Genomic DNA, 23,298 nt, shown 5'->3' on the forward strand with positions numbered 1-23,298 from the left:
TGTCACTCAAGTTACAATCTTGGAGTATGGCTCTAAGAATTGTTTTGGAACGAAGTATGACTCATCTTCCTGATCTAACCATTTCAACAATTCATGACTCCTCTTCTTAGTCATAAGAATGCACTAAGATGACCTTTAGAGGACTAATTGTGATATGATTTCTAAATCATTAAGATGATCACAAACATGATACTAAAGTACTCTCCCATCTTTTCAGATTTGAGAAACTTTTATCTTTCTGCCTAATTTGATTCTTCCCATTCGTTCTGCCATACATTGAGACTTTTCCAATGTTTCAGAATTATACTTAAACTTGTAAGTATAACCATATTTACTAAACTTTAGTAATCAAATAGTCTTAACGAGCTTTGTGGTGTACATGACCAGTGCACAAGAATGTGTACTCGATCCCTTTAGTCCTTCACTTGACTCACACATCCATGTGAACAAGTAATTAGTCTTGATTTTCCAATGCTTGAAAGTTCTCATTCATCATACTATTCAACTTGCATGATTCCAAGTTTCGGTCCAATTGAAACTTGGGCAATGAGGAACTTTCCTGATTTGGTAAATTTAGACACTACCACAAATGAAAGAATCAAATCCATTTTCCAATATTGCTGTCAGTGGAATCATATAAGCAACAATTTTCCACAAATGCCATTGTAAGGATACTTCAAATAAATAAAATTAAACAATTTTCTTTTATTTTAAAACTTTGCGGAAAAACTTATCCTTACAATTCACATGGAAAATTGTTGTTATCTATTCCTTAGCAATATATCATAACTTCTTAAGCAACTGCTCAAAATTCTGATGCGATCGAAATCCACCTTCGCGATCAGAATCAGCATATACTTCCTTTAAGATTTCTCTCTATTCTTTGATTCTTAAAACATCAACATGTGACCCAGTCACATCATGTAATGAGGATCTCAGAATAGAACTTAACAGAGTTAGATAATGGGCTCTACCTGATGTAGAGTCAAACTTATTGACTTTAACATCCTTAGGTAAATTTGGCAGCTTTGCAATCAACGCCCATTCCTTTGTCAAAATAAACATATGGACCCTTTGGTAATGGGACTATCTCAGACTTAGCCTTTCTCTTTACCATTTGGTCAACCGGGTTGACTATGGCCAATCCCTTTCCATTGGGAAGAGAATGCTTTTTCTGGATTTCCAGTGTCACCATTGTCATTGTCCATAAAGTTTTTGGGAAGTTGATCTTCTAATCAAATTTGCTTTACTATCGTTCCAAATCATTGCTGATTCAACAGCACCAAGCAAATAGATATGATTATTAAGGTTCATGTCATAGTCTGTTTCATAGTAGTCCCAAAGGAACTCACTATGTGACTTAGAAAGTTGGATGTTCAATCACTATGTGACAAAGCGGAAAAACTTATCCTTACAATCCACATAGAAAGTGATTGAACATCCAACTTTCTCAAGACTTTGACACCCAACTCTCCCGGCTTGTCAATATGTGACTTCATCTCTAAGATGTGATCACACATAGACCTTGCTTGCCATTAGGGCTTGAGTGACCTTGAACTTGTGGGTTAGGGAGAATAATTGGAGGAGGTGGAGGAAGAGAAGTATGACTTCCATGAGCCAAACTCGGGAAGTCATATTCATTAGGAAAGCTTGGTTTGGGAAGATCATTGTTGTCTAAACCAGACATCAACAATGGGAGAAATTCACGTAAAGTTGATTTAAGTCCTTAATATAACACCCAATATGATATATTAAGGCTAGGACCCAACAAACTATTTTATAACTTGGAAGAGGGATGCCGTAATCCAAGCTATAAAATATTTGAAGGTAGGTGAATGACGATTCACCAATTTCCACCAAGATAAACGAAATGTATTATTAGGTTTTAATTGGTTTTGAAACTCCTAGATTCTTTTGAGATTCATTGAACTTTTCAATGGCATGTTTCAATCTCGAGTGTGCCCTTCAGGTTTTGTGACTGGGATGCCGAGGATCACAAAACAAGGTGTGAAGTAACCATGCAAATATACTTGGTACCCTTAATATTTACCCCTCAATCGATGTGCCGGTTAACCACACACGCTCCAACGATACTATGATAAACATTAAGTTACCCTTTGCCTACCTTGTTAAGTCCAGGTTAGTGTGCCGGTTAACCACACACGCTCCACTAATAGCTTAAACAAAGTGCAAAGTGTAATTTCATGGATTAGCACCTTATTCACATTTTCCTAAGTAACTAAGATTGGGAATTTATAAGTGTTTAGTTACTTAGTATTTATCATTATACTTATAATGAAGGGAGAATTATAGTCCTTGTCCTACCTGTTCGGCTAACGACCCTCCACCGGTCAAGGAAGCGGTGAGTGAGAGTGGACACCCATTAAACTGCCATTTTATAGGCAGTAACCTTATACCCCCTTATAGACCGGCTTCGTGAATGAGGCCTACTAATGGTAAGACGACTTGCTCTTATACATATAATACATTAAACTTTTAATATTATAATAGTATAAGGGTGTATTTTAGACATTTAAAATACTTGGTGGTTTAATCTATTAATTAAACTAGACTTTTAATTTAATTAAACTCAAACCATATATTTATGGATTAATAATACTCTTTTAATTAAACGCTTTAATTAACTATTAATAAAGTCCATAAGAGTTAATTTGAACTATTCAACAAAACATCATAATTCCAATTATTAAACTCAAAATTAAAACCATTTAATTAATTGTTTAAGTTATGAACCCAAGAGTTTTAGAATTCAATTCTTTTTTTCATAAAAAACATTTCTCAAATTCCAAAACTTGAGGGCAAGTTTTGTAATTCTTGAAAACCTTTGGATTCCATAACTTATGGAATTAATGGTGTTTTATGATGAAACTTTCCATGTTCCATAACTTAAGAACAAGTTATGGAATTATTTAAAACATTAACACCAAATTTTGTAACTCCATAAAAACTTTGAATCAAATTTTTTTTTTAAAAAAAAACTTTTATATCCATAACTTATGGAAGTTTCAAAAAACCCTTAAGATCACAACTTTAAAAAAAACTTTTGAGCTCCAAAATTTTATGACAAAATTTGTAACTCCTTAAAACATTTAGATCAAACTTTTAAAACTAATAAAATAATCATATCATTTTATCTTTTACTAAATTTGACCTAATTCAACTCATATAACAAATGATTCAAATTTTATAAATAATTCGTTTTTCACAAAACAAGTAATTATCTTAAAATTTGACAAACGTCATGTTTTTTTTTTCCTTTTTTTTCCAACTTGAAAATAAAACATTTGCATCAATATAACAGAAAACAACCCATGGCTCTGATACCACTGTTGGGTTTTGAGCATTCTAACACTCCTATGGTGTACATGCAACCCTATAAACCTTGGATCTATGTTTTCTCTATTATACATGCAAATATTAACTATTCCAAGGTTTCATCCTAACTAGCATATTATGAAGCACCTATACTACAAAGTTCTAGTTAGATGACATACCTTTTGATGTAGCTTGATGTCTTCAAGCTTTAAGAGCTTAGCCCCAATAGTGTGGAAGCCTCAAATGGAATCACAAATCACCAAAACACCTTAGAAGAACTTGAGAGAATATGTATGCACACTAAAATCGGCCCACTCTTATTTTCACACACTTGTGCCAATTTTGTGAGCCAAGGACCCCTTTATATATTATGGAGGATTAGGGTTACATCCATGTAAACCCTAATACCCATGACCTTTCATTTACATAGGATCCATGGGTTAAAAGCTCCATGGACCATCCATGAAAGCTTAGCCCAACCTAAATGAACTTGGCCCATTCCATATATATAAGAGTCCATATTTAATTAGTTCTTTTTGATCACTTAATTAATTCTAAATTAATTCTTGATCAATACTAATTAAATAATATGATTCCATATTAATATATTAGAACTTATAATATATTAATATAAATCATAAATATACTATTCTCAAAAGACTATCCATATAAATTGTGCCGGTGAAGTGCAACCCAAATGGACCATGTCGGGTCGGGTTAAGTACATACCAAATATAGTTATGGACTTAGACATTAATCCAACACATCCTTCTTGCATTAAGTTTTCTAATCTTACACATATTTGAAAAACAACTTCCACCTATGGAAACATTTCCACATTCTCATTTTGACTATCACTTCTGAACAAGAGTTGCCTCTTTTCAGAATATGTCAATATGGTTCTTTCAAAATTAACACTATACTTCCAATTGTCCATGAGCAACCAATCTTTGGTAAACCTTAGATTGTCCTCGACAATTGCTTAATCATTTTAGTCACATCCAGTTCTAGTCCTTTTTCCCTCTTAATGGCTAGGCATTTGGAAAATTTAGAACGGATGAATATTATAGCACATGTAATCGATCCTATATCTGAAGCATATGGGACACGATTCATGATGTCTCACATAAAGACATGATACTAGACCAGTCTTTTGCTATAATATTTTTATTTCTATTTGCCATGTTCTCATAATTCAGATTATGAAAAGGGATGTCATAATCATAATCGAATTTTAGAACGCAAATAATGTTCCCATATATGGAATTTCCTTATGTTGAACCTTTCCAACATAACATTCATATATATACTTGGCTAAATTTGATTAAAATCTCATGATCTAAGCTTTTAGATTTGAAATGAAGTATAATTTCCTCTCCCTTAATTATAGCAAAACAACTTTTCAAACCCTGCAAAACACATTTTGCAAATTGAAACTTTTGTTTTCTATAATTAACATTGCTAACTCGCAACAGCTAACATAATAATCATGCTCCCACTAGCATGATAATTATTAGCATAACACTTATGCTCCCACTAGCTTTGACATGTATCCAGAAATCAGTTGGGCTTCTAGAAATTAATACTTTATTGACTTTCAAACCCTGCAAAACACATTTTGCAAATTGAAACTTTTGTTTTCTATAATTAACATAGCTAACTCGCAACAGCTAACATAATAATCATGCTCCCACTAGCATGATAATTATTAGCATAACACTTATGCTCCCACTAGCTTTGACATGTATCCAGAAATCAGCTGGGCTTCTAGAAATCATACACCTTTTCTTAGATAGCTCACTTGTGTGTCTAAACAATTTGTAGAACTATAAAAAGGGATGCCGTAATTATAGTCTCAATTGTTTAGATCTTTGCCATTTCTCACAGGTCCATGTTAGTGTGCCAGTTAACCACACACGCTCCACTAACGACTTTGAGAATACAAATATCACAATTGCTATCTACTTAAAATCTACTTAGTGAAAGAGTTTCCTCACCATCATTTTAATGAATCGAAGAGAAACCTTATGACACTTAGATTTTATGGTGTATGTGTTCTTATCCATGTAAATTTGTCAAAACCATAATCACAAGACAAGGTTAGTGACAAATCCAAACTCATATGGACTGAACTTTTGCAATCTTAACTTCTTGCCACTTGGCAGCACAAGGGCCTACCATTGCTTCCAAGTAGTTATGCAAACAACCGATAACTCATAGAACTCATATGCACAGTCAACTTTAACTGGAATGGGCACATAAATAAAAATATGTCAACACGATAGGTTACAAACCTCAAGTCGTGTGCTAGTGATAAACAACAGTTTTTATTCTTGATTAGTTCTTGAGACTTTTTCAGGATCTTTAAGACTCCCACTGACTTCTTGACATATAAGATTCTCTTGTCAAGAACCATTCCTTGACAAAGCAAATATTCAAGAGTTAGTGCGGATTCTTATCAAGACAAACACTTCACATAATTGGCCTTAGTTGGTCTTTGTTTTATCCAAAATATCACAACTTACCAATTTCAAATGTATAAAAGTAATAAAACATTTTACTCTACACTTGACAAGTGTTATAAACCTTCTAAAGATTATGTCACTCAAGTTACATTCTTGGAGTATTACTCTAAGACTCAATTTTGGAACGAAGTATGATTCATCTATTGAGTTATCCATTTCAACAATTCATGATTCCTCTTCTTAGTCAAACAAATGCACTAAGATGTCCTTAGAGAATCAATTGTGATATGGTTTCATAATCGCTAAGATAATCATAAAACAAGATACTCAAGTACTCTCCTATCTTTTTAGATTGGAGAAGCTTTTATCTTTCTGCCTAATTTGATTCTACTCATTTGTCCTGTCATACATTGAAACTTTTCCAATGTTTCAGAATTATACTTAAACTTGTAAGTATAACCATATTTACTAAACTGTAGTAAATCATAACGAATAGTCTTATCGTTCTCTGTGGTGGACCTGACCAGCGCACACTCAAGTGTACCTGATCTCCTAGCCCTTCACATGACTCACATATACAAGTGATCAAGGAATTAGTCTTAATTTCCCAAAGATAAAAATTCTCATTCATCATACAATACAAGTTGCATGATTCCAAGTTTCTATCCAACTGAAACTTGGGTGATGAGAATCTTTCCTTATTTGGTAAATTATGACACTACCACAAACAAAAGAATCAAATCCATTTTCCAATATTGCTATCAATCGAATCATATAAACAACAATTTTTCACAAATGCCATTGTAAGGATATTTAAAATAAATAAAAAATAAACCTTTTATTTTATTTTAAAACATACGGAAAAAAACTTATCCTTACAATGCAAATGCATATGAAAACAATGTTGTTATTTATTCCTAGGCAACCTATCACAACTCTTAAGCAACAACTCAAAATTCTGATCACCGAACCATGCGATTGAAATCCATCTTCGCGATCAGAATCAGCATATTCTTCCTTTAAGCTTCCTTTCTTTTCTTTGATTCTTAAAACATCAAAATGCGACCTAGTCACATCATGTAATAAGAATCTCAAAATAGGAACTTAATAGAGTTAGATAGTGGACTTTACCCGAAGTAGAGTCAAACTTTTTGACTTTACCATCCTTATGATATTTCAGGTAAATAGGGCAGCTTCGCAACCAATGCCCTTTCCATTGGCAATAGAAACATATGGACCCTTTGGGAATGGTACACGGGACTATCTCAGACTTAGTCTTTCTCTTTACCATTTGGTCAACCGAGTTGACTATGGCCGATCCCTTTCCATTGGGAAGAGAAAGCTTTTCTGGATTTCTAATGTTACCATTGTCAATGTCCATGGAAGTTTGGGAAGTCGATCTCCCAATCAAATTTGCTTTACCAGTGATCCGAATCATTGTTGATTCAGCAGCATCAAGAAAATAGGTAAGATCATTAAGGGTCATGTCATAGTCTGTTACATAGTAGTCCTTAAAGAACTCACTATGTGACTTAGAAAGTGATTGAAGAACCTAGTCAACAACCAACTTCCTCAAGACTTTGACACCCAACTCTCCCGGCTTGTCAATATGTGACTTCATCTCCAAGATGTGAGCACACATAGACTTTGCTTGCCAATAGGGCTTGAGTGACCTTGAACTATTCAAGAACTTGTGGGTTAGGGAGAATAATTGGAGGAGGTGGAGGAATTGAAGTATGATTTCCATGATCCAACCATGCGACATCATCTTCATTAGGAAAGCTTGTTTCAAGGGATTTGGGATGATCATAGTTGTCTGAACCAGACATCTAAAATGGAAGATATTCAAGTTAGTTGATTTAAGTCCTTAATATAACACCTAATATGAAATATTAATGCTAGGACCCAACACAACATTTTATAACTTGGAAGAGAGATGCCGTAATCCAAGCTATAAAATATTTGAAGGTAGGCGAATGACGATTCACCAATTTCCACCATGAAAAACGAAATAGGTATTAGGTTTTAATTGGTTTGAAACTCCTAGATCTTTTGAGATTCATTGAACTTTTCAATGGCATGTTTAAATATCGATTATGCCCTCTCAAGTTTGTGACTGGGATGCCGAGGATCACAAACAAGGTGTGAATAACCATGCAAATATACGTGGTACTCTTAATTTTTATCACCTAATCGATGTGCCGGTTAACCACACACGCTCCACCGATCTATGATAAACCTTAAGCCACCCTTTTCCAACCTTGTTTAATCCAAGTTAGTGTGCCGGTTAACCACACACGCTCCACTAATGACTTAAGCAAGGTGCAAAGTGTAATTTCATGGGTTAGCACCAAATTCACATTTTCCTAAGTAACTAAGATTGAGAATTTATAAGTGTTTAGTTACTTAGTATTTATCATTATACTTTTAATGAAGGGAGAATTAACGTCCTGTCAAACCCGTTCGGCTAACGACCCTCCACCAGTCAAGGAAGCGGTGGGTGAGAGTGGACACTCATTAAACTGCCATTTTATAGGCAGTAACCTTATACCCCCCTTATAGACCGACTTCGTGAATGAGGGCTACTAACGGTAAAACTGACTTTGTTCTTATACATATATATAAATATTAAACCTATAATATTATAATAGTATAAGTGTTGAATTTTAACTTTTAAAATTCTAAGGGTTTAATTTGGAATTAAAGTATTCATGGGGGGGGGGGGGGGGAACTTTACAAATCCCAAAACTTGAGGGCAAGTTTTGAACAATTCAAAAACTTTTGGTTTCCATAACTTATGAGTTTAAAGTAGTTTTAATGGAAAAACTCTTCAAGTTCCATAACTTGAGGACAAGTTATGGAAGACTTTAAAACATTTAAAAATGAGACTCTTCATTTTCATAACTTATGGAAATCTTATGAGTTTTAAAAAATCATAAATGTGAATTTTCATATAACTTGAGGACAAGTTACAAAAACACATTTTATGAACAACTTTTAGATCAATTTGGATCGAAAACAAATTATCACATAATTTTTCTATTAATCTAAACTAACTCATAAGAACAAGATAATTCAAATCAAACAATTTTAATGTAATTAGCCTAATCATTAAACTAATACAAAACATGAATCTGTTGACAATTATCTATTGAATTGGATTAGAATGAACATTACCACATCAAAAACAGGTTTATAGGTTCAAAAACAACTTAGGGTAATGATTCTAGTCCAATTCCAGCCTTAAAACTCGAAGATATGATGTCAGGGGCTCCAACTCGCTGAGTGCAAGAACAAACTCGAGGAGTTGGATGAGTTTGTACATGGACTCGTCGAGTCCCTTAATGGACTCGTCGAGTCCCCTGTCCAGACAGCAAAAAACTTCGATTTTCAGCCTTTTGTATCAAGTATAATTGAAAACAAGCCTTGGCTCTGATACTACCGATGGGTTTTGGTATACTACAACATCCTATGGTGCACATACAACCCTAAATACCTTGGATCTATGTTTTCACTAATTATACATGCAAATGGATTCCAAGGCATTAAACCTATAACTAGCATGCAATTTGACATAAACAAATATGATACTAGTTAGAATAACATACCTCTTTGTGGTAGCTTGATTCCATGGAGCTTAAGAGCCTAGTGCCCCAAGTGTGACACCTCAAATGGTTCACACAACACCAACAACAACTTGGAATAACTTGATAGAAAAGTCCTTATGCTCAAAATCGGCTAGCCCTCACATATGAATCCTTAGGCACAATTTTCTTGAGCTATGGGGTCTTTATATATTGTGGATATTAGGGTTACACCATGTAACTCATGTCTTTCCATATTCTTCATGCTCCATGGGTTAAAACCTCCATGGAGTATCCATGGGTTACCCCATGGGTTTAGCCCAACATGAAGAACTATGGATCATAATCCCACATATATAAGAATGAATGATTTACACAATCAATCCCCATATATTTAATTAGTGTCTTTTGATCATAAAATTAATTCCAAATTAATTCTTGATTAATATTGATTAAATAATATGATTTCATAATAATATATTAGAACTTATAATATATTAATAAATCATATATATCATTTTCTCACAAAAGTTTATCCAAATCGTTCCGATGCCATGCAACCCAAATGGACCATGCCAAATCGGGTCAAGTACATACCAATTATAGTTATGAACTTAGACACTAATCCAACAAGTTTTGCATTTGAAAACTAATATAACACAAATATTTGTATAAAAGCTAGTAACAACCATAACTCATGCAAACAATATCTTATTTTTAACATAAAGCTGAAATATTGCAAGTATTTGTGTGGTAAACCAAGTTTTACTTGTATTCCCCCCCCCCCCCCCCTAAAACATGAAAAACTCGAAAATGTGGGGGTATGAACTCACCTTGAGTGAATTTGTGGGTTGTTTGAAGAGATGATGTGGAGATTTCCAAGCCTAAACACTTGAATGTGGTTGATGAACTCTTTGAAGGTGATATTATCCTAAGAGTTTTAACACATAATAATATGTGTAAATAAAATGAAACTAACATGATAGTGTATAAAACACTATATTAGCAAGAAAAGCTTGGACTTGGTTTTTGGAGATTTAATCCTTGAAAGCTTGGACTTGGTTTTTTGGAGAGGATTTGGAGTAATCTTTAGAGAAAATGGAATGGGTGAGGATTTGTGGGTGTTTTACCGTAGTTAAGGGGGATAAGATGATATGATACTTGCTTGGTTGTCTGTTCGTTAATACATGGATATTTGTTGGGTATTGTTTTGCATTGGAAATGAGGAAAACATCTAAATCACAAAGTCAACTTTCCTGATCTACTGTTCCACCGAGAACCCATTGAAATCCCCTTAGTATGACCGAAATCACATGTGATTTCGGTCTAGGGGTGTTTTGGTTCTAGTATGTTTTCGGCCTTAGCATGATTTCGGTTCTAAGCATTCCTCACATGATGTTTTCGATTGGATATCACCCATTAAGGGTGATTTCGGCCCTAGGGGTCTTTAACATGGGATTTCGGTTTTGGTGTTGCCCACTAAATGGTGATTTCGGTCCTAGGCAAACCGAAATCACTAGGCCTAAAACACTTTAAATACAAATGGAATTTTCATAATTCATGGTCTATCTTGTCTGACTTTCAAGTGTTTGTTACGAATATAATTTTCAAAATATATATATATATATATATATATATATATATATATATATATATATATATATATATATATATATATATATAATTGATGTCTTTTGGCTTTCAAAGATTTATTGCAAACAAAGTTATGATGTGGTTGTACTCATACATAAATACATTTTAAACCTTGCTTGACTCAAATTTTGCCAGTTGTCATATCATCCCCGTTAGAGGGAATTTCGTCCCGAAAGTTATGACGTGTCGTTCTAAAATAAATAAATAAATATTAAAATGTTAATATATAGAAAATAATGAAGAAGGAATGCTGTGATTTTTTGGTCTATCCGGTATGAGTTCCAAAGATTCTGTTTATAATAATATAGCCGTGAGCTTCAGAAAGGCGGGAAATGGCGGAAAGCGAGTTCATATCTTCTTGCCTTTACCCCCAAAAGTGACCAGAGGTTCCTTAATCTCCTAAGCTACCTCTTCTTCGTGGGAGTCACTTTTCCCCATTAGTATCGATCATTTATCTAATTTACAAAAAGTGCAGCCAAAAAGCAAAAGCAAAAGCAACATCACTACAAAACACAACAGCGATCAATCTCTCAAAAAGTTGAAATGCAAATTCAAAAGATCCCCATATATACCGACTTCATACGTCCGTACAAGAATGAATCTCGATTATACTTTTTCAGCAGAACATATGTTTCCATTGCAAGAACATCGGTCTACAACAACAGATTCAGTTGGATTTTAGTGCTTTTACTGAAGCTGGTTCGAGATGGCGAGCACGAGTGGGACGAAAGATGTTGGGCCACCGAGGTCGCTGTCAAGGAGGAGTTCCGCCATGATTGATCCATATGCGGACGACAACTCTATCGTTGACAGTGAGCTCGTGCCATCGTCACTTGCTTCTGTTGCTCCAATCCTTCGTGTTGCTAATGAAATCGAGAAGGCTAACCCCAGAGTTGCTTACTTGTGTATGTTCAAATCCGAAAATTAACCCTATCCTTTTTTCTTTCATGTATATTGTGATCATTGATGTTCATCGCCTCTTTTTGGAATTAGGTCGGTTTCATGCATTTGAGAAGGCACACAGGATGGACTCTAAATCTACAGGACGTGGTGTTCGCCAATTTAAGACCTACCTGCTACATAGACTTCAGAAGGTACACCTGACAAGTTTTATGTAGAGGCATCTTGCTTTTACAGAAACTCATGGAAATTTGGATTATTCCCGTTGTTTACTACAGGAAGAAAAAGAGACAAAAACCCGATTAGCAAACAGTGATCCTAAGGAAATACAGAAATACTACCAAAACTTCTATGAGAAAAACATCAGAGATGGTCAAGATACAAAGAAACCGTGAGTTTTGTTGTTTAATTAACTATCTTCCAGAATCTTCTGTAAATGACCCCTTAGCTCATTACAATTTCAATCTTCAAAGTGAGGAGATGGCTAAGATTATTCAGATTGCAACGGTCTTGTATGATGTATTGAGGACAGTGGTACTACCTTCTACAAAAATTGAAGATGAGGTAAACTGGTCTATCCTCTATCATGCAGATAATAGGTATTTTAATTACTGTGGATACCGACACACTGGATTATTCATGCCCTTATTTCTGTAACATGCAGACTCAAAGATATGCAAAAGATGTAGAAGAGAAAAAGGAACAATATGAACACTACAACATTCTTCCTTTATATGCTGTTGGGGTTAAACCTGCAATTATGGAGCTTCCTGAGGTTGTCCCCCTGCTTAAATACATGCACATACAACTCTGTCTGTCTCTGCTACTGTTTATTTAATTGTTCATTTTAATATTTTTAGATTAAAGCGGCTCTTCGAGCTCTTCGTAATGTGGATAATCTTCCACTTCTTAGAAAGCCCGGGGACAGGGACAAATCTGTTATTGATATACTCGAATGGCTATCTTTAATTTTTGGGTTTCAGGTAAATTGTGTCCCTATTTTGCTTCATACAAGTCATGGTTTCTTAATTACTACTTTCTCTTGTTTATTTTTCTTGCAATGAAGAAAGGAAATGTTGCAAATCAGAGGGAACACTTAATCTTGCTGCTTGCAAATATCGATACAAGATCGAAGAGTGTTGAAGATTATGAGCAGGTACTTCTTTTCACATCTTCATTCATCTCAATTTTGTTATTTCACGCATATATTTTAGTTCTGTATCAGATTTGTTACATTGTGTTTGAATTTGGCAGTTGGATGGCTACACTGTACAACAATTAATGGATAAAACATTCAAGAACTATAGTTCATGGTGTGATTATTTGCACTGCAAGTCAAACCTAAAGTAGGTTATCATCAGAGAAAAGATATTAAGTAGCATTTTTGTGGTTGTTTGAAATCTAATGTTTATTTGATATATTTGCATAGGTTTGAACCTGATGCTGATAGGCAGCAATTAGAGCTTCTTTACATTGGACTTTATCTGCTTATTTGGGGTGAAGCTTCAAATATCCGCTTCATGCCTGAATGTCTTTGCTATATTTTCCATAATGTATGCTGTGTTAGACATATGTATGAGTTGTTATTAAAAAGCATTGTTCTTTCATCTTTGTGATGTGGTTCTATTGACTATTAGATGGTATTTACATGTTTTTTTTTTTTTTTTGAATGATTAAGATGGCGAATGAAATTCATGGAATTTTGTTTGGTAATGTTGAATCTGTAAGTGGGGCCAGATATCAACCTGAAGCAGTTGAAGAAGAATCGTTTCTGCAAGATGTTGTGTCCCCTATTTATGAGGTTATGCGGAAGGTAGTAACATTTATCTCTACTTTCTACACTGATCCAATTTTAGGGTTTAGGGTTTAGGGTTATTGAAAATATTCTTCTTACATTGTGATAGGAAGCCAGGAGAAATCGAGGTGGCAAAGCAAGCCATTCTTCTTGGAGAAACTATGATGATCTCAATGAGTACTTTTGGTAATGCACATGATCCTGGACTTTTCTTTTCTTTCAAAATATATATATTTTTTTCTAATGGAAACTTGAACTTTTCTCCTTTCAGGTCTGACAAATGCTTCAAATTAGGATGGCCAATGGACCCCACATCTGACTTTTTTGTCAACTCTAACGATGAATTGCTACAAAATGATGTATCCATTCAACCTGAAACTTTATAGTTTCTACTAATTAGATATTGTTAGTTGGCATTAAGATTTCAACATGTAATTGCAGGAACACTTTAAAGTCATATCTGGAAAGAAGAAGCCTAAAACAAATTTTGTTGAAGTGCGAACATTTTTGCACCTTTACAGGAGTTTTGATCGGATGTGGATGTTTCTTATATTATGTTTTCAGGTATAATTAATAACATTCTAGAGTTTTCCATTCATAGTCTCCTTTTGGAATTAGTTTCATTAAACTTTTTTTGTTTTGTTTTTCAGGCTATGGTAATTGTTGCATGGCATGGAGACGGATCAATATTTGGCATATTTGATGATGGTGTTTTTGAGAGTATTTTGAGCATGTTCATTACATCTGCTGTCCTCAACTTTTTCCAAGGTACTTTTATGCACTTGTATTTATTTCCTTTCCATTAAGTCCCTGTTTCTTTTTTCCCCATCAAGTCGCATATGTATAAAGTGGTTGAGTTGGTGATGATGTATACATAAAGATTTTCTTTTTTGAACTGTCTGAATAAAGTGCAAGTTTCTGTTGGGATAAAGTGTTCTATACATAAAGATCGTTTCTTTCTTTGGACTGAATGAACTGTCTGAATTGAAGTAAATGACGATTTTACCCTAACATTTGTGTTTTTTTTCCCTATTTGACAGCTGGTTTAGATATAATTCTTAGCTTCAATGCTTGGAGGAGTTTAAAACGTACTCAGATACTTCGCTACCTTCTTAAATTTACAATTGCTGCCTTTTGGGTGGTGATATTACCCATTGGTTATTCAAGATCTGTTTCAAATCCAACTGGAGTTGTGAAGTTTTTCAGTACCCTTGGAGGAAATGGGAGGGACGAGTCACTTTATAACTATCTTGTTGCAATTTATTTGGCACCCACCATTTTGTCTGCATTGCTATTTATGTTCCCACCCTTGCGGAGATCCATGGAGCGCTCCAACTGGCGTGTAGCTGTCCTTCTAATGTGGTGGGCCCAGGTTAGCTAATCTTCCATTGCTTTGCTTCTTATAGCATCCTACTTTCATTTCCTAGCATTATACATTGAAAAATCTATCCAATTATAGCAATTTCATCCAAATACAAAGAAAACAAGGTAGATCTTTCAAAGTGTCTTAATAAGAAATTAAATTGTAAGTAGAATGATATTTCTTCCTATTGACTTCAAAGTTGTCAATTTTTCTCAGCCAAAGCTCTATGTTGGTAGAGGGATGCACGAGGGCATGTTTTCCCTTTTGAAGTAAGGATGCACACTTTAATTGATCTTTAAATATTCTTTTTCTCGTTTCTATTTCTAAGTCTACAACACTTGAACTTTAGGTATACACTATTTTGGATTCTTCTGCTACTAAGCAAGTTTGCATTCAGCTACTATGTGGAGGTTGTCTAATTTCTTATCATTCAGTTACAAAAAGTTCCGATTTTATAAATCACATATGTAGTTTTAAAGGTCATTTTTCACATTTTCATGATAGATTTTGCCTCTGGTTGCACCAACAAAAACAATCATGAATATGTCAGTTAGCAAATATGAATGGCATGAATTCTTTCCTAATGGTAAAGTAACTTTTTTAATCTCCCTTCTTGTGCTTACATTTTAAATTAGAATCTAATTCCTTTTGAATAATTTGCAGTGACTCACAATATTGGTGTTGTTATTTCCATTTGGGGACCAATTGTCATGGTGAGTGTGTGTGTTTGTTTGTGTGTATATGTATATTCTGCTTTCATGCAACTCACTAAAAGTAGATATGTTAATAATGCTCCTTTAGATTTATTTCATGGATGCACAAATTTGGTATGCAATATTTGCTACTATTATTGGTGGAATCTATGGAGCCTTTAGTCACTTGGGTGAGGTTAGTACTTAGTACACATATCTTCTTTAATTAAGATCCTTTATTTTGTAAATTATTTATGATTATTTTCTGTCATTTATTTCAAGATTCGGACACTTGGAATGCTGCGTTCCCGATTTGATTCAGTTCCATCAGCTTTCTATGAACGCCTTGTACCGATGCAAAAAGAAGAACATAAAAGAGACCCTTTGGTAAGAAAAAAATATCATATTTTTCTTTTTTATTCTAATTAAGTCTTACATTTTCTTTTAATGAAAAATGGTCTGTAGGAGAATGATTCATTGGTGAGGAAAAACATAGCAAAATTTTCACAAGTGTGGAATGAGTTCATATTTTCGTTGCGGATGGAGGACTTGATCAGCAACAGGTTGAAACCACCTCATATCTTAAATATTGTATTTTGGGTGATTTTACTGATATACCCTTCATTATATAGGGAGAGAGATCTACTTCTTGTACCATATACAACAGGTGTTGTCCCAGTTATCCAATGGCCACCTTTCCTGCTTGCTAGCAAGGTTCAACTCCTTATACCTTATTTGATCATAAAAATTAATATTTTACATTGAATGTGGATCATGTATTGAGTTATGAGTATTGACCACTTTTTATTAATTTAAGATCCCAATTGCATTAGACATGGCCAAAGATTTTAAAGGAAAGGAAGATGCAGACCTCTTTAGAAAGATCAGTAATGATGACTATATGCATTCAGCAGTTATCGAGTGCTACCAAACATTAAAGGGAATATTAAATGGTATTCTTGATGATGATGGGGATAAAATGTAGGTTCCATGCTTTTATGTAACTATTTCCTTTCATTTCATGAATATAATGACAATTAGTTTTTATTTTTTCCTCACTTAATATAATAGGATCATACGGCATATATGCAATGAAATTGATACTAGCATCCAAACACGATTGTTCTTAAGTAAATTTCGGATGAGTGGATTGCCATCACTCAATGATAAGTTGGAGAAATTCTTAAGCCATCTGGTAAAACTATATACAGTATATATTATCATTGTTGTTATGCTTGTTATAAAAACTAATTTTTTTAGTATTGTATTGGGTGTTTTTCAGTTAACAGAGTACGATAACGCTGAGAAATATACATCCCAAATTATTAATGTCCTTCAAGATCTTATGGAGGTTATTACACAAGATGTTATGATTAATGGACACGAGTAAGTTTTGACAAAAAAATTTATTCACAAGATTTTTTTCTACAATTTTATAACATGAAATCTCTTGGATTACTGTAGAATACTTGAAAGTGTTCATTCTCATCTTCAGGACAATGACAAAAAGGAGAGATTTGTACGGATTAATCTCAGGCTCACTCGAGTTAAATCTTGGAAGGAGAAGGTATGCAGGACTTGCAATAATTACAGTTTTGGTCCCTGTACTTTTGATTTGCATCATTTACATTTTTGGTCCCTGTAAATTTTATGCATTAATTACAGTTTTGAACCTGTAGTTTTTAATTTGCATTCATTACAGTTTTGGTCCATGTAGTTTTTAATTTAGGAAATGACTGAATTACACTTTTGGTCCCTGTAGGTTTTTAATTTCATTAATTACAGTTTTGGTCCCTGTAGTATAAAATTTAGGAAAGAGTAACTTACAGTTTTGGTTCCTATGGTTTACACCCCTCTGCAGTTTTAGTCCAACTTTTCAATTTTTGATATGGCTCGTTTTTTCTTAATTTGTCCACTTTTAGTTAAATGTTATTTCACCAATTGTTTTATTTGTGCTTATTTATATACAGGTAGTGAGACTCCATTTGCTTATGACTGTTAAGGAATCTGCAATTAACGTGCCTATGAATTTGGAGGCTCGTAGACGTATCACTTTCTTTACAAACTCCTTGTATATGAAGATGCCAAACGCCCCAAAAGTTCACAATATGCTGTCATTTAGGTCAGTAAATTTTTAATGCCACATTGTTTCACTTGCTTAAAAATACATACATGTCCTAAATGCAACTAAATTACATAAACAGTGTATTGACTCCTTACTACAAAGAAGATGTTCTATATTCCGAGGAGGAGCTTCATTTGGAAAACGAAGATGGAATTTCAATCTTATTTTATCTTCAAAAGATATATCCAGGTGACTCTTTAGTCTTTACCTCAATTATCATAAAACCCTTTTTGTTTTCAATGACCCTAGATTTTACATATTTATAAATCAGATGAATGGAAGAACTTTGAAGAGCGAATTAGAAATCCAAAACTAAATGCTACTGAAAAAGACAGAACAGAAGCAACACGTCAATGGGTTTCTTACAGGGGGCAAACACTTTCAAGAACAGGTGTTATTTCCTTTAATTTACTACATGTATTTATACAAAAAAAAAAAAAAAAAAAAACCTCTCCTATAATAACCAAAGATTTAAATATAAAATGTTTTGTTTTTTTTTTTTCAGTGAGAGGGATGATGTACTACAAAGAAGCTCTTGAACTTCAATGCTTCCTAGACTCTGCTGATGACACTGGTTAGTGTAATCATTTGCAGATTCTTATATATAAAATATTTTTGTTAGTTATTAAACAAATTTTATTGCAGAGATTTTTAGTGGCTACAGAACAGTTGATATGAATAAAGACCACAGGGTTCTTCTCAAAGAACGTGCACAAGCATTGGCAGATCTGAAGTTCACCTATGTTGTTTCTTGCCAAATTTATGGTGCTCAAAAGAAATCAAGTGATAATAGAGATCAAAGTTGCTATGCTAACATACTCAATCTAATGCTTACGTAACTACTTTTCCTTTCTTTCTTTCTTTCTGATATTATTTTTATCATTATTATAATATTATTATTGTTGTTATAACTTGTATTTAAAATTTTTAATCGTCTCAGATATCCATCTTTACGTGTGGCTTATATAGACGAGAGAGAAGATACCATCAATGGGAAATCTCAAAAGGTTTACTACTCTGTTCTTGTCAAGGGTGGGGATAAACTAGATGAGGTAACTACAATTATTCTTATATATAAATATAAATAATACTTTTTTTTGACGAAATGAATTTTCTAAAAGGGCTACATTTTGTAATTTAGGAAATATATCGGATCAAGCTTCCGGGCCCGCCTACAGAAATTGGTGAAGGAAAACCCGAAAACCAAAACCATGCGATTATTTTCACCCGTGGGGAAGCCCTTCAAACCATTGACATGAATCAGGTAATTCCAGAATCACCCCTTGGTTTTTGTGTTAAATGCATGCTACTAAGCATCTTTTTCACTTCTCTTTTTTTTTAGGACAATTACTTTGAGGAAGCTTTCAAAATGAGAAATATTTTGGAGGAATTCCATAGAGTTCATCATGGTGATCGGAGACCAACAATACTAGGATTGAGGGAACACATCTTCACTGGAAGGTTGGTATACCCTTCATGTTAACACAATTTTTTTGAGTAAATTACATTTTTAATCCCTAACTATAGCTGGTTTTTCAATTTTAGTCCTAAAGAGTTCTCTTGTGATTTTGGTTCTTATTTGAGTTTTTTTGTAACCAAATTTTGGTTGACAGTATATTACTTTTTAATTTACAGTGTGTCATCTCTTGCTTGGTTCATGTCCAATCAAGAGACAAGTTTTGTGACAATTGGGCAAAGGGTTTTGGCAGACCCTCTGAGGTATGTATGAATGGCATATAATTAGTGATTTTTATGATATTATAGTGAAAATGGTAAAATTTTTGAATGTTTATGTTTGAGAATTGACACTTTGACAGGGTGAGGTTCCATTATGGTCACCCAGACATATTTGACAGAATATTCCACATAACAAGGGGTGGTATAAGTAAAGCTTCAAAAATCATCAACTTGAGTGAGGACATATTTTCAGGTTACAACTCAACATTACGTGGGGGATACGTGACACATCATGAATACATCCAAGTAGGCAAAGGTAGAGATGTTGGTATGAATCAAATATCTCAATTTGAGGCCAAAGTTGCAAATGGAAATGGTGAACAGACACTCAGTCGTGATGTTTATCGCCTTGGTCGCCGCTTTGACTTTTTTAGAATGCTGTCATTCTACTACACCACAATTGGTTTCTACTTTAGCAGCATGGTATACTCATAGAATCATTCATGTGTTTCTATTTAGTGTTAAATAACAATTTTCTACTTCCGTCAATATGTTTATTGTGATTTTTGTGTTGTGTCCAGGTAACTGTACTTGTTGTTTACGTGTTCCTATACGGAAGAATGTACATGGTTTTGAGTGGACTAGAAAAGAAAATTTTAGAAAATGCAACTGTTAACAACAATAGAGCCCTGGAAGAGGCATTAGCAACCCAATCCGTGTTTCAACTAGGGTTACTTTTGGTACTTCCCATGGCAATGGAAGTAGGTCTGGAAAGTGGATTCCGAAGAGCCCTAGGCGATTTCATCATCATGCAACTTCAGTTAGCCTCCGTATTTTTCACTTTCCAACTCGGAACAAAAGTTCACTACTACGGGAAAACAATTCTACACGGAGGTTCAAAATATCGCGCTACAGGTCGTGGATTTGTCATCTTCCACGCGAAATTCGGTGAAAATTACAGATTATATTCGCGGAGTCACTTCGTGAAAGGATTGGAATTAGCTATGTTATTGGTTATTTATCAAGTTTATGGGGATACATACCGTAGTTCGAATTTGTATCTGTTTATAACCTTTTCGATGTGGTTCTTGGTGGCATCCTGGTTGTTTGCTCCGTTTGTTTTCAATCCTTCCGGATTTGACTGGCAGAAGACGGTGGAAGATTGGACGGATTGGAAACGCTGGATGGGGGATCGCGGCGGAATCGGAATCCCACCGGATAAAAGTTGGGAATCGTGGTGGGATTCGGAACAGGAACATTTAAGACATACAAATATACGAGGGAGAATTTTGGAAATTGTACTTGCAATTCGGTTCTTTATTTACCAATATGGACTTGTCTATCACCTTAACATAGCTCGTGGCAGCCAAAGTATACTGGTACTGTTATTTCCAATTATACCCCTACTCATGTCACGTCATGCGCTTCCATCAATCATGCTTATGATTTTTCTTTCAATTCTTTTTATAGGTTTATGCGCTTTCTTGGTTGGTCATGATAACTGCTCTTCTAGGGTTAAAGGTATGGAAAGTGTTATAAAACAAACACGTGTTAAATGTTTTTAAATTGTTGGGTTTTGATTCACATACATACATGATCTAATTGTTTGTTTGGTTGTGTTTTTTTCTCTTAATAAAGCTGGTTTCAATGGGAAGACGGAGATTTGGGACAGATTTTCAACTCATGTTCAGAATCTTGAAGGCGCTTCTTTTCCTCGGATTCTTATCAATTATGACTGTTCTGTTTGTTGTATGTAGCCTCACTTTAAGCGACATATTTGCTGCTTTTCTTGCTTTCCTCCCAACAGGCTGGGCATTTCTCCTCGTAAGTTTCAAGTTCCCTACTTGTCTAGGGGCATTTACGACTTTTGCATATACATTGATCTTTATTAACTAAAAATCTTTTCCCATCTTTTTTGGTTTTGGTCGGACAAAATTGCAATTTTTGTCCCATTGACATCTATCTGTACACACCAAAAACGGTGTTCTGTTCTGTTGTAGTAATTTGGGTGGTTTATGGTGGTTTCAGATTGGTCAGGCATGCAGGCCTTGTGTAAAAGGGATTGGATTTTGGGGTTCAATAATGGAGTTGGGACGAGCGTATGAATGTGTGATGGGATTGGTGATATTTATGCCAATTGTTATATTGTCGTGGTTTCCATTTGTGTCCGAGTTCCAGACACGCCTTTTGTTTAATCAAGCATTCAGCAGAGGTCTGCAAATCTCCATGATTCTTGCCGGGAAGAAAGACAAGACTCAATCTGCTTGAGCCCTGATCATGCTTTTTGTAAATTGTAATTATTAGAACGACATTAATATCTTTTTTACATAGTGTGAAACTAGGTATTTTGTATTTTTATTCCAGAGGTATAAGTAAAGAGTTAATTACATAAAAAGCCCTATATATACATCTATATATATTTTTTTCAGATTAAACATAAGTTTTATTTTATTATTATTTTTATTTCTAAAAAAGCCTTTATGTTTTTTTCGTATTTTCGATTTGTCCTTTTAAGCAGGTTTACCGGAAATTTTCCGGTTTACTCAAATGTTTAAAAAAAGAAATCTAACCTTTTTTTTCTAAAAAACCCTAAACATTTTTTTTTTGGGAAAAAACCCTTGCATTTTGCAATTTTTTTTGTTTGGATCAACTTTTTTTGTTTTGGTTCACAATTCCTTTGTTTTCATGTTGTTTATAATGTTCTTGATAATTTTCAAAAACAAAAAGAAAGGATGTAGTGATTCTTGTTGGCCAAAATAAATATTAAAATCTATTACATGATACTTAGAGATTGGAGACTGTAACAGGTTAGGAATAATTGTCTAAGTTGGCTTGGATGGTATCTTTGACCAATTGGAGTTCAAAATTTGTCTTTCATTTTGATTCTTAAAACAAGCTAAAATGTCAAACCAGTTTAGATTGCAAGATTAAATCACTTCCAAAATGAAAGTTGAATTAGATTCCAAGCATATTGGGAATGACATCTTAGATTGTTTCTAGAATCAAACAAAATGATAGTTTCCAAACTCCAATCTAAGGGTTGTATTTAATTATCAACTATCATCCTTTTAAATTTCCAAATAATAATTTACCATGTCAATAAACCTCAATGCAAATCAAAACATGACATAATATGTCATTACATAGCAAACCATAACTTAGTATAATAAGAACAACATAGACCAACAAAATACAATTTTTGGTTGACACAAAGACCATTACACAACAAAATAACCTTTTCCCAACCGGTTATGATCATGATTTCTAGCTTTAGAACTCCATTAGACGAGCCAATACCTTCATTTTCACAGCTCCTTGGTTGTAATCTTTTTGACAACTTGTTATTTTTTCTTTACCATGTGTTGACTTACAATCTCATCTTGTGTTTTCTTTCTTTTCCTTTTAGCTCTTCCAACCTGCTTGTGAAAATAAGGTTGGGCAATCACTTCTAGGCCACATTCTTTTACCTTTAATTTGTTCTATCTTGAGTGCATACGTATTTACCATGTTTTTAACTAGTAACACTTAACCAACTCTTTACATTCCTACATGCTCGTGACTTTCTATCATATCCTAATTGAATGTAACATCATGCTTACAAGCTATACATGTCAACTCCCACTTCCTACATGAGACACTTATAATACTAACATATACAACACATTGCTCATCAAAGGACCACTAAGCCGATACTTGGAATTCCCATAG

The 23,298-nt window shown here is 34.1% G+C and overlaps 1 protein-coding gene and 1 long non-coding RNA gene across 2 annotated transcripts; one reads left to right on the top strand and one right to left on the bottom strand.

Annotated features, from left to right (window-relative positions):
* Nucleotides 1-11,626: 11,626 nt before the first annotated feature.
* On the bottom strand, nt 11,627-20,748 carry LOC145104004 (uncharacterized). Its single transcript, XR_013706978.1, has 2 exons — nt 20,634-20,748; nt 11,627-12,210 (listed from the first exon to the last, which is right to left on the bottom strand). It is a non-coding gene; the product is annotated as an uncharacterized LOC145104004 (long non-coding RNA).
* On the top strand, nt 11,745-22,047 carry LOC145104003 (callose synthase 7-like). The gene is made up of 41 exons (XM_079041286.1): nt 11,745-11,943; nt 12,032-12,132; nt 12,217-12,329; nt 12,412-12,502; nt 12,603-12,713; nt 12,799-12,921; nt 13,005-13,094; nt 13,193-13,284; nt 13,368-13,491; nt 13,617-13,751; nt 13,843-13,919; nt 14,005-14,092; nt 14,175-14,297; nt 14,384-14,501; nt 14,774-15,105; nt 15,313-15,365; nt 15,446-15,506; nt 15,601-15,682; nt 15,760-15,809; nt 15,898-15,984; nt 16,071-16,175; nt 16,254-16,351; nt 16,421-16,502; nt 16,606-16,769; nt 16,860-16,983; nt 17,071-17,174; nt 17,253-17,355; nt 17,759-17,910; nt 17,993-18,102; nt 18,185-18,304; nt 18,419-18,487; nt 18,559-18,748; nt 18,854-18,965; nt 19,055-19,177; nt 19,256-19,374; nt 19,549-19,632; nt 19,731-20,073; nt 20,172-20,969; nt 21,061-21,111; nt 21,229-21,414; nt 21,619-22,047. The coding sequence occupies exons 1-41, from the start codon at nt 11,745-11,747 to the stop codon at nt 21,856-21,858; spliced, it is 5,727 nt and encodes a 1,908-aa protein (XP_078897412.1). The 3' UTR covers nt 21,859-22,047.
* Nucleotides 22,048-23,298: the final 1,251 nt, after the last annotated feature.

This window comes from Lactuca virosa, chromosome 4 (assembly GCF_052849685.1).
Source record: "Lactuca virosa cultivar CGN04683 chromosome 4, Lactuca_virosa_CGN04683_v6, whole genome shotgun sequence".
Classification (NCBI taxonomy): Eukaryota; Viridiplantae; Streptophyta; class Magnoliopsida; order Asterales; family Asteraceae; genus Lactuca; species Lactuca virosa.